The sequence below is a fragment of the Talpa occidentalis genome, unplaced genomic scaffold (genome assembly GCF_014898055.3).
Source record: "Talpa occidentalis isolate TD23 unplaced genomic scaffold, MPIMG_talOcc4v2.1, whole genome shotgun sequence".
Classification (NCBI taxonomy): Eukaryota; Metazoa; Chordata; class Mammalia; order Eulipotyphla; family Talpidae; genus Talpa; species Talpa occidentalis.
Window position 1 is genome coordinate 17,077,412 of NW_026555331.1, and position 14,928 is coordinate 17,092,339.

Below are 14,928 nucleotides of genomic sequence, written 5' to 3' on the forward strand. Positions count from 1 at the left end.
GATTAGAGTCAAAATAAGGGGGTTGGGTGGGAATTATATGGGGAATATAACCAAGATGAAAATGCATACATTGTGCAAAAATGAAAAATGATGTAAAAATATATAAAATAAAATTATATGTATATGTATATATATATATATATATATATATATATATATATATATATATATATATATATATATAAAGCTTCTGGCCAGATCTTTATTCAAAGTCCATGTTCTAGATCTAAGTTCAAGGCCTGTCTTGGTTCACCCATAGCATTTCAAACATTAAAACTAGATCTCATCATATTTCACCCCAAATATTTTCCTAGTCTTCCTACAATATGTTGTAAATGAGTGAAAATTTGGATTCTGTTGTCCATGATTTACTTCCAGAGATTGTAGGGGAAAAGTACAGCTACCCCTGAGCTGGTATTTCATCTCCTGGGTGATGCTGCTTTCCACTGCTCCTGGAACTCACCAGCCACTGGGACTTTTCACTGCCTTTCTGTGAGCGTTTCCCACCATGCTTTAGCCAAAGCTACTGCCAGCTTATTATGGGCAGACATGAAGGAACCACCAATGAGTAGGGAACACCAGACCCCAGTCTACCTCCTGGGTTTCTCCTTAGCAGTCACACTATTACCACATTGGCACACTCCTGTCAACATATGTGCATGGGTTTTTCCCTACACCAAGTCTAAGACACCTGCTAGGTGTACTACCATTTAGCTAACTTTTGACACTCTCTATCTGGACAAAGGGTGAGATCCTGCAGCTTAAGATGGTACTATTCCAAGACTGCCCCCCCTCATTCGATGACAATTGTGAATAGTGGGTCCCCAAGTTACCCACAAATTCTGTCTGACGTGGCTACAAATCAGAGGTTCCCATGATCTCCTCCTTGGATTTCATTATTTGCAAGAACAGCTCACAGAACTCAGGAAAACTCTTACAATTATCAGCTCATCAACAGATATGATAAAGGATACAGACATGTGGGGAGAGGCCCCTCCAATCAGGCACTTATGCCCAGGTGGAGGTGTCTATTGCCTTCCAGGGGTTCACCTATCTGTTCCAGCCCTGCACCTGCCTAGCGGTGCAGACTAGGCACTCAACTAATGGATGCTCCGAGCCCAAGTCATTGTCCCCTGGACCCAAAGAAGTGTGATGCTCGTCGTGTTCACCAAGGGCTGGCTCCAGGTCCAAGCAAGGTGCTTGTTTGTTTGTTTTTACATTTATTTATGCATACAAGAGCTGAGGTACAGACCAGAGATGCAGGGGGTGAGAGGAGTCACCAGAGACAGACAGGGGAGCAGAACAGGCAGATGTGCTGAAATACACTGCTGAGGGGATCAGGTCACCTCCCTGGCGGGGGATCAAACTCATGCTGCAGTGACTGCAGTTACCTTAATAGTTCTGCGTCTTAACCCCTTGCTCCACCAGGGAGGCCCCCAAGCAAGGTATTTTGCACAAAACCCTGCAAGATGTTCCTGAACAGTGCAACTTCCCGCCTCCTGTCCTCGCGGTTACCGAGCAGCAGCTTGCATTCTCTTTTTGCAAAATGGGATGACAAGGGGCCACCTTACAGGGCTGTGACGATGGATTCAGTGCACTCTGCTTGCAAAGTGCTTATCACAGCGCCCGCCACTGGCAGAAGACGACACAGTTCTGGTGGCAAGGCCATGGGGGTATCAGCAGAACTGGCCGGGGTGGGGGTGCGAGCGAAGGGACGCGCGCGGGCGCCTGCCCACCTGCAGCTCAGCTCCTGCAGACCCCGGCGGCTTCCAGCTCCGAGAAGCGGCTGCCCAGGCCGGGGCCCCGCCCGCCGGGCCCCGCCCCGGAAAGCACGCCCCCGGGCCTTGGCGCGCTTTTGGAACAGCGTCTAACAGCTCAAGTTAGTTTCGGGGTTCCGGCCTCCGGGCGCCTACGGCTCTCGCGCGCTAAGTTGGTGCCCCCCGGACCCGGCGCCGCCATGAAGAGGACGCGCGAGGAGGTGGACGCGACGCTGGAGATCGCCAAGCTGAACCCCGACGAGCTGCTGCCGGCCGCGCACTGCCTGGGCTTTGGCCCGCGGGCCAGCGGCGCGGCGGCCGGCGACTTCTGCCTGCTGGAGCTGGAGCCCGCGCTGTGCCAGCACCTGGAGGCCGGGCACAGGTGAGCCGGGCGGCCGCCGGCCTCCGCCTGCGCGAGGCCCCTGCGCATCTCTCCAGCGGGGGCCACGCAGGTGGAGGAGGCTGACCCAGAGAGGGGCCTGGGTTTGGCTCTGGGCAGGGTGGAGGTGGGCGAGCGCGCGGCTGGCTGGTGGCCGGTTGCTGAGCCACTGCTCCAGCTTACCGTGCAGGCTGGTGTCCGTGCAAACAAGTCTGAAAACAGACCCTCAGGGAGGTTTGGAAGACGTGAACAGTGATGCCAAGGACTCCAAAAACACTGTCATTCTTCCTTGAAATCCCACTGGGTAATATCTAATGCGTACGGAGTTGTTCTGAAATAATACTCAGATTGTAGGAAATCAGCTGAAAGCTGTATTTTGCACACTTGGGACCTGCATGGGACACCCTGGATCTGAAACTATTTCTTTTTTTTTTTTTTTTAAGATTTATTTATTTATGCATACAAGAACTGGGGTACAGGCCAGAGTTGTAGGGGGTGAGAGGATTCACCGAGATAGAGTGGGTATCAGAACAGGTGATCCACTGAAATGCACTGCTGAGGGGAGCAGCGGGCGAGAGAGGAGGGGTCTGCTGTGCCATGTGGGTCATCTCCCTGGCCAGGGATCGAACTCATGCTGCAGTGGCTGGTGATAGCGAGATAGTTTTGGGACTTAACCCCTTGTGCCATCAGGGAGGCCCCCCATGTCTTCATTTTAAATTTCACAAGCTTAGAGGATTTGGGAACTGTTTATAATGAATATGTTCATTGCAGCCTCAGTCAACCAGGTCTTTTCTTTCCCATTTTCCCAGTCTTGTGATTCGTGGTCATAAAGACGAGCAGGCTGTGGTGTGCAGTAAAGACAAAACATACGACCTGAAAATAGCAGACACTTCCAATATGTTGCTTTTTATTCCTGGTTGTAAAACTCCAGACCAGCTGAAGATGGAAGAAACACAGGGTAACATTATTTACACTGAGGTACTGTTTTCAGTCTCCTGATTTATACCAGAATGAGAAGGACATCACATGTGCTAATCTTGTCTTTAAACACTTTAGGTATGAAATGAATATTCACAGGGGAGCTGATACATATTTTATACTTTCTAGATCTTCGGTTTTTCTAACAATTATTGGGAATTAAGAAGATGTAGACCTAAATTAAAGAAGCTAAGGAGACTTTTGATGGAAAATACCTATGAAGGACCTGACAGTCAAAAAGAAAAGGATTCAAAGTGCTCAAAGGTGGGAATTTAAAAAATAGCACTATGATCAGAGGAGATATTGTTAATTTTTCAAGTTTATATTATGAAAACTTCAAACACACCCAAAAGTAGATAGAATAGTATAATAAATTCTATATCTTCATCATTTAGTTGAACATTTGTTAATATTTTATTCATTTTGTTTTTTTCCCTGCTTCTTTCCATCCTTTGTGTGTGCATGCGAGCGTGCATGCGTGTGTTTTAAAACAAATCCTAGATATCATGGTTTTATTTATATAACTGAAAGCTGCTCATGTTCCTAACTATTAAGTATACTTTTAGAGGTAAAATGCATAATTAAAAATTTATTTAGGTACTCGGGAGAGAAGGCATCAGGAACATGGAAAGTATTCTTACTCCAGTGTCAAAACTGACTATTTTTGGAAGTATAGAAAAATATTTATAGATCAATAAAAAAATTTAATTTTTATTGGAATTCAAACTTAAAGATCTCTACTGGTATTCTGAAGATCATATTTGTATTAAAAGTTCTCTCTCCATTGACTGATTTAACTTCTTTCTCTTTTTTGTGATTAATGAGATATAATACATATGCCAAATCACTCTTTTCATAATTTAACAATTCAACAGTTTTTAATCCAACAGTTCAACAGTTTTTCGAATTGTGAGAGAATCATCACCATGATCAACACCAGTAGTTTGTCAACCCAAAAAGCAATCATGTCTCCTTTTAGTACACTTTCCAATCCTATCTTCTCCTTACCTAACCTTAGTCTTGTGTAATCACTAATCTACTTTCTGTCTCTATCAACTTGCTTATTCTGGACATTTCATGCAAATGGAGTCATGATATGTGACCTTTTCTGAGTGGCTTCTTTCATTTTTAACATCATGTTTTTATGGTGCATTTGTTGTAGCATAGATCAACACCTGTTTTCCTATTTATTGTTAAATAACAACTCCATTTTATAGATACACCATATTTTTTTCACCCATTCATCCACTGATGAACATTTGGGCAGTTTGCACTTTTTGACTATTGTGAATAGCACGGCTGTGAACATTCATGTACAAGTTCCCAACAAACTTGTGTTTTCATTCTCTTAGGTACATACCTAAGAGTGGGATTGATGGGCCACAGGGGGGCTCAGTATGGCCTTTGGAGGATCTGCCAGACTATTTTCTAAGGTGGCTACATCATTTTACATTTGCATCGAATGAGGGTTCCAATTTCTCCATCCTTGATAACACTTAATATTATGTTTATGCTCCACCTTAGTGGGTTTGAAGTGGTATCAGTGTGATTTTGATGCACATTTCCCTGTTGATATAGAGCATCTTTTCATATATTAGTAACTATATATCTTTGAATGTCTGTTCAGGAATTCCTTTGCCCACTTTTTATTTTTATTTTTTTTTTTTTTTAAAGATTTATTTATTTATTTGTTTGATTTATTTATTTATACAAGCACTGGGTACAGTCAGAAGCGCGGGAGGGTGAGAGAATTCACCAAAGCCAGAGCAGGGAGCAGAGCAGGCAGAAGGACCGAAGTACACTGCTGAGGGGAGCAGCGGGCGGCAGGAGAGGTCTGCGCGCCATGTGGGACCCTTCTCCGGTGGTCAGGGAGCAGCCAGGGATCGAACCGGCACTGCAGAGGCTGCAGGCAGCTTCACAACCCAGCACTCAATCGCTGCACCACCGGGGAGGCCCATTTGCCCCCTTTTTAATTGGATTATATCCAATTGTGTTGTGATTATCTTTTTATTACTGAGTTCTTTAGATGGACTAAATCCAAGTTCCTTATCAAATAGATGACATGCAAATATTTTCTTCTGTGGGTTGTCTTTTCACTGGTTAATTTTTCTAATTGTGATAAAATGTACTTAACATAGCGTTTACCTTTTTAACCATTTTTATATGTACGGTTTTCTCTGGCATTAAGTACATTCACATTGTTCTTCAGCTATCACCACCCAGTAAACTCTACCTTCCCAGTCTCCCTTGGCCTCCCAACCCTTTGGCCAACACTATGCAAGTTCCTGTCTCTATGAATTTGACTACTCTAATTACTCCCTATAGGTGGGTTTATATATTACTTGTCATTTTGTGTTTGTCATGTTTTCCAGTACAAAAGATTTTCATTTTGATGATCTCTAAATTGTCTATTTTTTTCCTTTTGTTGCCTGTGCTTTTAGTGTCATATCTAAGAAACCATTGCCAAATCCAGTATCATAAAGATTTCTCCCTTTATTTTCTTCTATGATATACATTGATTGGTGTAATAATCATTACACATTTTAAAAAAGACACTAAGGGCCTCCCTAGTGGTGCAAGTGGTTAAGACGTAACCTATGAAGCAATCTGCAGCCTCTGCAGCACAAGTTCAATTCCCGACCAGGGAGCTACCCACACGGCACAGCAGACCTTACCTGACTCACCCACTGCTCCCCTCAGCAGTATATTTCAGTACATCTGCCTGTTCTGTTCTCCACTCTGTCTCTGGTGAGACCTCTCACCCTCTACACCTCTGTCCTGTACCCCAGTTCTTGTATGCATAAATAAATAAATCTTTTAAAAAGAAAAGACTGAGCTAGTACATAAATATGACTTTTTTTTACATAAATATGACTTTAATAATCTGTTCTATATACCTATTCTCCTAAGTTCAAAAGAAATCTAAAAAAAAAAAAATCATTTAAAGACCTTAACACTTTTTTTTTCCTGTTTCAGTATACAACTGAAGATTTGCTTGATCAAATTCAGGCAAGTGAGGAAGAAATAAAGACCCAGTTACAAGCTCTAAATGCCTGTGAGATTGGAGGTAGCATTACTTACTATTATTATCAATAATGATGGAATTGGTCATGATACGAGAGAGAGAAATTTTTAGACAACTTTATCCTATAGCATATTGTTTATTTAATCTTCTTTGGGGCTCTAAGATGATAATTGCATTTTGGGGTACATAGTGCTCATCCTTCCCCAAAGAAGTCAGGGTGTGATTTAGGACTTTAATCACACCTTATGGGGCCTTTTTCTTTGGGTTAAGTAAGTGGCAATAGGAGAACCATGTTAGATCAAGAAATGTTTTTAGATACCAGGTAATCTAATTGCTTCACTATTATTATTTTGTTGTTGTTGTTGTTCATTTTTGTACAGATGTAGACCCCATAGTTGTCCTGCCACCATTATCACCCATGAACCATCAACATATTCCTTTGTGTTCTTCCTTCCCTTGTTTTGACCTTTCTCTCTCCTGCTTCATTAGTTTTAACAGATGAGAAAAATTAAGGACTAGGAAGGGAAACTGACTTGTCCAGGGTCACATGTTGAGTCTGTTATAGAAGAAGTTGCAAAACTTAGGAACTTGAAAATCAAAATTAATTTAGTAACTACATTGTATTTCCAAATTGTTAGCAAGATGGGACTATATTTCTTAAGATGACTCTTAATATATTTTTCAATATATGTTGAACAGTTTATATAATAAATTCTATAAAAGGTTTACATATTGGTCTCAGGCTGATGGACAAGGCCAGCAGTGTCTTCTTGAATGTTTGCTGGCTTCTGGTGGGGAATTGAGCTTTTTTTACAGCATCTGGACTTGGAGTATACTTGAGTAAATGTTTCTATGTATTTTCAGCTCACTTATGCTTGTCACTGAAACAGCTTAACTCTGCACCCAAGTGTTAGGAAGGAGAAATTTGCATGGGTTGATAAAATGCACTGCTAATAAAGCAACTATATGAAACTGTAGAACTAAGTGAAAGCACAGCTCTTTACTGTCCCACAGATATACACTTAGGAATTTTAGTCCTAAACATCAGAAATAAAATTTTAATTATGAATGCCTGCTGCTAATCATTGTATGGGGATATTACAAATGTTAATATTTAAAAACAAAGGGACAAGAATGCCTTAAATAATGGATTTTTAATGCAGCCCTTGGCATTATTCACTCATTCTATAGGGATGGATAAAATCTTGGTGGGGATGGGTACATAAATTATTCCTAGTTTTCTTAATTTTACATGACACATTCCATTTTTTAATATTGCCTTTAGTTTTTCAGAATAAGAATAGCAATTATTAGATGTGATTAATGTGTATTTGATTTGTTTCTTCGAAGAGGTCAGTAGTGCCTTCAATTATAAAGTGCATTTCATTGTCTTTCCCTGCAGTAGGGAAAGGTTACTTGATGTCCAGTCTTTATTTTGCTGCCGATCCACTTTGCATCTCTGAGTCTGTCTCTCGACTGTATGAGTATAGACATACCTCTGTAAGTTAGCTCTGATGAGCATTTATCTATGTCAGTGTCCACAGTGGAGATTGCCTTATCGGATATGGAACCTGTGACTTTCATTTCATTTATATGATGTTCTGATGAAATGACTGTGCCATCTATGGTTTTCCATATTTCCACCTAAAATGACAATATTATTATGAAATAATTGAATCTTAAAACACTTCAAAAAATCAAAATGTTAGTTACATGTAAATTACCCTTTGGAAGCCATTTGAAACCTCCTCAAGACTCAATTTGAAATAATTGGAGCAAAGTATAAAAAGATACTGTTTATAAAGTAAGCTTAGACTTTTAGTGTCTGTTTTTTTTTTTGCAGTGGGCAAGAGTATGCTGCTACTTTATCAATCTGTTTTCTAAGTAATTTGCTTAACATTTATTTGGTAAAGATGACTTTTGGAATTTGTAGGATATTGGAGAATTCTGGAATTTGATTATGAAATGAAACTTCTCAATCATGTAACTCAGCTTGTGGATTCAGAGTCTTGGTCTTTTGATAAAGTTCCTTTGAATGTGTGCCTTCAGGAGCTTGGACCACTGGAGCCAGAGTAAGTGTCTTCATTTCTTGTCCCTCCAGATTTCCTTAAGGGGAAGAATGTTATTTTTCCAGGCTAGAGCTAAACTCAGGGCATAGACCTTTTATTATTATATCTTAAATAATTAAAAAAAAGTACACAGCTAAGGAGGACTTGGCAATTGTGGTCATTGGGGGAATAATAATGTGCATCATCCTTTTTTTTTTACTTTGCCATAAAGATAAAAAAAATGATTATGCTGAAGTTGTTATATTATTAAATGTGCTCATTTAATTCATAAAAGTATTTAGCATGGGATAATAAAATGTACTCTTGTGACTGACAACAACATGGATGGAACTGGAGAGGATTATGCTAAGCACAATAAGTCAGAATAAGAAAGACAAACATTGGATGGTGTTGTTTGTATGTAGTATTCAGAGAAACAAAACAAAGGGTCAGATAAAAAACAACCTAATAACACACCCTAGAAATCTGTAGAATTTAGGATACCAGAGAGAGAAGAGGAAGGGGCACAATGTTCTATAGGGGTGGGTTATAGGTCTTGGGTTGGATGTGATGTCGTGGCCTACATCTGAAAGATGTGATCCTATACCTCTCAATCATGTACAGCAACATTGTAAGCCAAAGTTGCCTAAGTTAAAAAAAAAAAAAAAGTCTAGTATGGGGCCTGGCATATAGTATCTTCCCAGTCTACTTCAGTATTATTTAGCAACCAAACTCACTTAAATTTCAAATCTCAAATTTATATCTTAGTTTCTGAAATGAAAAATATGGTTTAAAATATAATGGTTTAAAATATAATGCAGGGCCTCCCTGGTGGCACAGGGGTTAAAGTCTCACAGAGCTATATAGCTGTCGCCTGCCACTGCTGCAGAGTTCCATCCCCAGCGAGGGACCTGACCCACATGACACAGCAGACCTCTCCTGTCTCACCCACTGCTCCTCTCAGCAGTGTGTTTCAGTAGATTTGCCTGTCCTGCTCCCCACTCTATCTCTGGTGAATCCTCTCACTCCCCACACCTTTGGCCTTCACCCCAGTTATTTTATGCATAAATACATAAAAAAATAAATCTTAAAAAAATTAAAATAAAATATAATGCATCAGATTGTTGATGACTTTAAATGTCTGCTTTCAATTTTTCAGGGAAATGATCGAACACTGTCTTAAATGTTATGGAAAGAAATATATAGAGGAAGGTAAGATCTGGAATGTATTCTGATGGGTATTTTAATTCTTTCATGTTACTTTTGGTATGCCTTTCTGAAGTTTGTTTATGTTAAAAATTAGAACTCTGTATTGTGGGAGTTAACTTGTGTATAGTTCTGTGAACTTGCATTGAAGGAAACTGTTGTAGTGTATTTTATTATAAGAAGACAAAATGAAGAGATCTGATGCTTTTTCCTTAGGGGAAGTATATTTTGAATTGAATGCTGATAAAATATGCAGAGCAACCGCACATATGTTACTTCAGAACGCAGTAAAATTCAATCTTGCTGAGTTTCAAGAAGTGTGGCAACAGAGTGTTCCTGAAGGAATGATAACTAAACTTGATCAGCTTAAGGTAATAGCCACAGTAATTGCTACCATTCAACAGGTTATCATTAATTACTAGGTGGTAATTACATGGATGGATGGAAGGGGGGGGTGAGTGGGTAGATGCATGGATGGAAGCGTTAATGGGTCGATGGATGGATGGGTAAGTTGGTATACAAATGGACAGAAGGTTGGCTAGAGTATGAAAAAGGAGAATTCTCTCAGTACCCAACTATTAGCCAATATTCTTAATAAAAGAGTTCTGGCTAAAGAAATAGTTACAGGGAAATGGATAGAAAAATCTGTGATCTTAACAAATTTATAGGATTTAGTAAGTTCATGGGGGTGGAATTCAAATAAGGGAATCAAGGAGAATGCCTAGCTTTCCAGGCTTCCTAGGATAGTGGAACTATAGCAAGTTTGTGTGACAAACACAAGTTCCTAGATAGGTGTGAATACATAAGTTTTGTACTCCAAATGATTTGAGCTGAAGATACAGATACTATAGCCATTAGCAAGTAAGGGGTGTTTGAAATCACACAGTAAGGTGAGTTTCTTCATGAATAGTCACAGTGAAACAAGAGGGCTAGGGTTAGAGGCCCAACATAAAGTTAGGAAGAAAATAATGGGATGTGATCTTAGAGAAGAAGGAGTATTCAACATTAAAGAGAACAGAGCCAGGGAGATGAATCCAAGATATGGCCCATTGATTTAGAAATGACACATCAGTGACCTTTAGTGTCTTGATCAGTTGTTGGCTGTCAAAGACTGGTTACGGAAGGGAAAACAAGTCACTGCTTAAAGGAGCTCTTTTTATGAAAAAGGCTATTGTAAGTGTGGGTGTAAATTTTATGTAGTTGATATTTTAAATGCCTTGAGGTAAGGTGAACCTAAAGATAAATTTATGAGTCTGAGTTATACCTTAAAGCATTTAAACATATTCAAGCATAGATCATTTTTTAACTGTCCCTTTCTTCTCTTTTCTTGTAGGGTTTAGCATTGGTAGATAGACAATCACGACCAGAAATCATATTTTTGCTAAAAGTAGATGATTTACCTGAGGATAACCAGGAACGTTTTAATAGTCTATTTTCTATAAGGGAGAAGTGGACAGAAGAAGATATTGCTCCTTATATTCAGTAAGTAATTTATTAAAAAATGAATTTTGAGGATTATTTTTAAAGAGTGGCATAGGCTTTCAGATTTATTATAAGAAACAAATTTTTTTAGAATGTTCTTGGGAATTTTTTTTTGTTTTTTAAACTTTCTCAAGTAGTGACTCTGTTCTCTGTCACTCTCCACAACTGCTGATTCTGGAGATGGGATATATGTCCTTTTTCTTTCTTACTACTGGCTTCTAAAACCATTTCTCTTCCCTCCTTCCTGCAAAGCTGTAGCTCTTAAAGGAACACACTACATACCCACTGACTCTTTGACTGCTACCTCCTTTCTCCTCCTGTCTTAACATTTTGGTAGAGGCCAAATTGCAGAAGGACAATTTTGTTCTGAAATCACCATTTACTGGACCAGAAATCTACTAACATGACCACCTCTTCACTGGGTCACATGTCTTAAGTGCTCCCTCTTCTCTTTACCCAGATTGCATTCCTGGCCAGTCCCTCTAAGTTCTATGCATACCTTATTTCTTTGATCATCTCGCCTTGTCAGACCTCTCTGGCAAAAATTTGCAAAGATTAAGCCCAACTTTTTGCTAACTCTGTGCCTGCATTTGGACAGCTGCAGGCACAGCTTCACTTTTGAACTTAAGTGATTCTCATCAGGGTCCCTGGCAAGGTCCCATTTTCTTGTGAAACTTTTCTACCCTCAGAACTTAATTTATGTTTTCTGTACAGTTTTTATCCTGCAAAATTTGGCTTTATCCTTTACTACCTATCTGAGCTCAGTTTCCTCTTATGAATATGGGGGTAAATAAGACTTAATCCCTTCTGTTAATTTGAAGGTTAAATTAGATAATACATGTTATGTAGCTAGTTCTATGAAGACTTACTAACCTGCTCCACACACTTTTTCTTCTGTAAACACACACTGTTATATTTATTGGGAAGATGGATTTAGGAGAGAGAGATAGAAATTACTAGTACTGTGAATATTATTGTTCCCTAAAGTTGTCATGCTACTTGATTGCCTTTTTATTGTTCCCACAGGGATTTGTGTGGAGAGAAGCAAACAATAGGTGCATTACTCACTAAATATTGCCGATCTTCAATGCAAAATGGTATTAAAGTTTATAATTCAAGAAGACCCATTTCTTAAAAGAGCAAATATTTTCTTTGGGACTGAAGTTGCTTTATAAATTTTTTATTTCTAAGACAATGATTCTTTTATGTATTTGTACTTAGCATTTTTATATCACTTTTCCATTTTTTAAATGTAGCAGGATACTTTTATATCATACAGATTATGTTTTGTATTGTGTATGTATGTCTGGATTATGTGCACAGTACAAAGACAAAAGAAAGTGTTATTTCCTATGTTTAATGTATCTTTGTAGTCCATGAGGTTTTATTTTATTTATAGAAAGTTTTACTTTTTTTTTTTAAATTGCATTTCTTTGGTAAGAATATGACATTCTAGTCATTAGTATATGTAAAGTTTTCGGAAAACTATGAGTAACAGTTTCCTAAAGAAGAATTATTTATTAGCTTAAATGTCTTATCTTGAGTTTCCCTTCACCTTCCAAGTTCCATCGAAATAGGAAGTCACTAGATGCTGTCATCTGATGAGAACTAATTTGTTCCCTAAACTAGCTGTTTGCTGTGATGAAAATTGGATTGTTAGCTGCTCCAGTTTCCTGGTAGAAGTAAATGAAATGGAGTTGATCCTACAATCCTATATGAAGACTATTAATAGAACAGTTTATAATCCTATAATGGAGAATATTGATATGGGTATTACTCACTAGGAAACTACAAGTAACTTCTAGCTGATTTTGGAATGCTTAATAAAGTTCCTTTATAGCCTTCTTTCCCTAACTTGTTTCACTTAGACCAAATTTTAATTCAGCTAATGAATTTATCACAAGGACGTTTGGTAGTTCTGGCTCAGAGTTAAAAAAAAAAGTTAATGGATAATCCACAATTAATCAGGATTCAATCACTGAAACTGACAACCGTTTTATTCTCTGGCACACTAAATGCAAATACATGCATCAAAATATTTACCTTGTGTTTCAATAAATTTTTCTGCATCTGTGTGTATGGCTTATTTTTAAAATAAACACTGAGGCAGCAATGCCTAGTGAGGATTCTGGAGGTTGAGTTAGATGACCTGGGGTCTACTCCTTCTGCAGTTTAAGTCACTGGGCTCCAATGAGTTTATACTATCTGCTTACACAGAAAACTTGAGGGACAGCCCTCTTGGCTTTATGCAACCCTGATTTCCTGGCCCCCAGGCCCTGCTTCATCCACCAAATTTTGGGGTCGTAGCTCCTAAATAGCAACAATTCTCAGCCATGGTGCTGGTACTGACAGGCAAACACACAAGTGGCCTTTGCGCAAGCCCCACCCGCTGAGGAGCTTCCGGCTCCGCCCCCGTCACCGCCCACTTCCGCTGACGCAGGGGTCAGAGGTGACAGGCAACATGGCGGCTGACGGTAGTTATCAGCGGTTGCAGAGAGGCGCATCTCGGTGACAGGAGTTCCTCGCAGGCTGTGGAGGGGAGCAGAGGCGGTGGAGCGAATTTGAGGCGGCAGCGGGTCGGGTGGGGCGCCGAGGGCGCGGGAGGTGACTGTTGGGGGCGCGGGGGAGCGAGGACTGAGGTGTCGGAGGCCGGTAATGCCCCACTGCTCCCCGGGAAGCTGAGGAGACGGCCCCGCGGGATCGCTTCATGCCGCCGACTGGTTTGGAGCCCGCCAGGATGAACAGGAAGAAAGGGGACAAGGGCTTTGAAAGCCCAAGACCATATAAATTATAAGTATTTTTTTCACCTCCTCTTCCTCTTTCAGATTTCGTTATCATGTGATTGTATTTTGTGATTGCTTTGGAAACTGACTTGATGGGCTGGGAGATGTAGCGAGCAGTAGAACTCACTCGCCGGGGTGGGAATGGTGTTTGTGGGGGCGCCTTTTGAGTGAAAGTAGTATGCGATGGACCTCATGCCCCTGGCAGGAAATAAACTTTTCCGTTAAAGCATTTTGATCAGAAGAGATCTGTTTAATCTTTTGTATGAAAAGCGATCCGCTGCATTTAAAACAAGGAGTTACCTAAATTTGTACGGGCTGAAAATGAAAGCTGAAGTATGAGTTTGAGCAGCTTAATGCATCATCCTGGTTTATAGTTGGATAGACTTATGCTTTTATTTAATCGAAATATTTATTTTACTTTTATATTTTTTGATATACAACCCATCAGGTCGTCTGCATCAACAACATAAACTTCCAACGAAAATCTGTTGTGGTAAGTATCTTCTTCACAATTATAAGCAGAAACAAGTCCGCCCTGTGTATAGTGCTTAGAGACTTTCCCATCTAGACAACTGTATTACCAGAAATGGGAAGAATTAGAATTCAGATCTATATGACATCAAGGTCCAAAACCTGCCGTCTGTGCTGTCTCTTCAGTTCTCCTGTTTACTGATTAAACTTTTGATCCTTCTAATTTGTTGTGGAATATGAAAATCTTATTAAGCATTTTAGAATTGTGCATGAAACAAGAATAAGCCCATGGTAAGATTTCTTCACGAAAAAGTTAATTAAGGTTAGTGCACTCACTGACTTAGGTTGTTGGCTGCTAAGAAATGCATTTTTTTTTTTTTTTTTTCTGATTCTTGGCTGACCTGGTTTAGGTGACATTACTTTGTAGCGCAGTTTTAAATCAATTGTTTGAAATCAATGCACCCCAGACCCTAATATGGGTTGTTGATATAATCCATTCTGGGAAAGTCCATGACAACCCAAGTACTTAATTTACTCTCTCAGGGGGACCTGTATTAAACCAACTGCAAATCTTAGTAAGATTTGTAAGTAAGAAGTGATAACATCAGGGCTGCCCTGGTGGCTCAAGGGATTAAGACACAGCACTATGAAGCTATGGGCAGCCACTGCAGCAGGAGATCGATCCCTGGCCAGGGAGGTGACCCACATGGCCCAGCAGACCTCTCTTCTCCCTGGTGCTCCCCTCAGCAGTGAATTTCAGTTAATCCGCCTGTTCTGCTCCCGGCTCTGTCTCTGGTGA

General features: G+C 40.0%; 2 protein-coding genes across 4 annotated transcripts in view; both read left to right on the forward strand.

The window, feature by feature from the left end:
* Positions 1 to 1,869: 1,869 nt before the first annotated feature.
* Positions 1,870 to 13,220, forward strand: DSCC1 (DNA replication and sister chromatid cohesion 1). Its single transcript, XM_037502263.2, has 9 exons — positions 1,870 to 2,139; positions 2,946 to 3,114; positions 3,244 to 3,378; positions 6,091 to 6,181; positions 8,073 to 8,211; positions 9,347 to 9,399; positions 9,610 to 9,764; positions 10,727 to 10,875; positions 11,902 to 13,220. Exons 1-9 carry the CDS (start codon positions 1,958 to 1,960, stop codon positions 12,008 to 12,010), a joined length of 1,182 nt encoding a protein of 393 aa, XP_037358160.1. The 5' UTR covers positions 1,870 to 1,957; the 3' UTR covers positions 12,011 to 13,220.
* A 244-nt stretch (positions 13,221 to 13,464) lies between these two features.
* Positions 13,465 to 14,928, forward strand: part of TAF2 (TATA-box binding protein associated factor 2) — a 66,725-nt gene continuing 65,261 nt past the window's right edge. For all 3 annotated transcript variants that reach the window (XM_037502279.2, XM_037502286.2, XM_037502296.2), the window contains exons 1-2: positions 13,465 to 13,665; positions 14,097 to 14,151. In XM_037502279.2, coding sequence (XP_037358176.1) covers positions 13,583 to 13,665; positions 14,097 to 14,151 — 138 coding nt within the window. In that variant the 5' untranslated portion in view covers positions 13,465 to 13,582. The remainder of the gene's footprint in view (positions 13,666 to 14,096; positions 14,152 to 14,928) is intronic.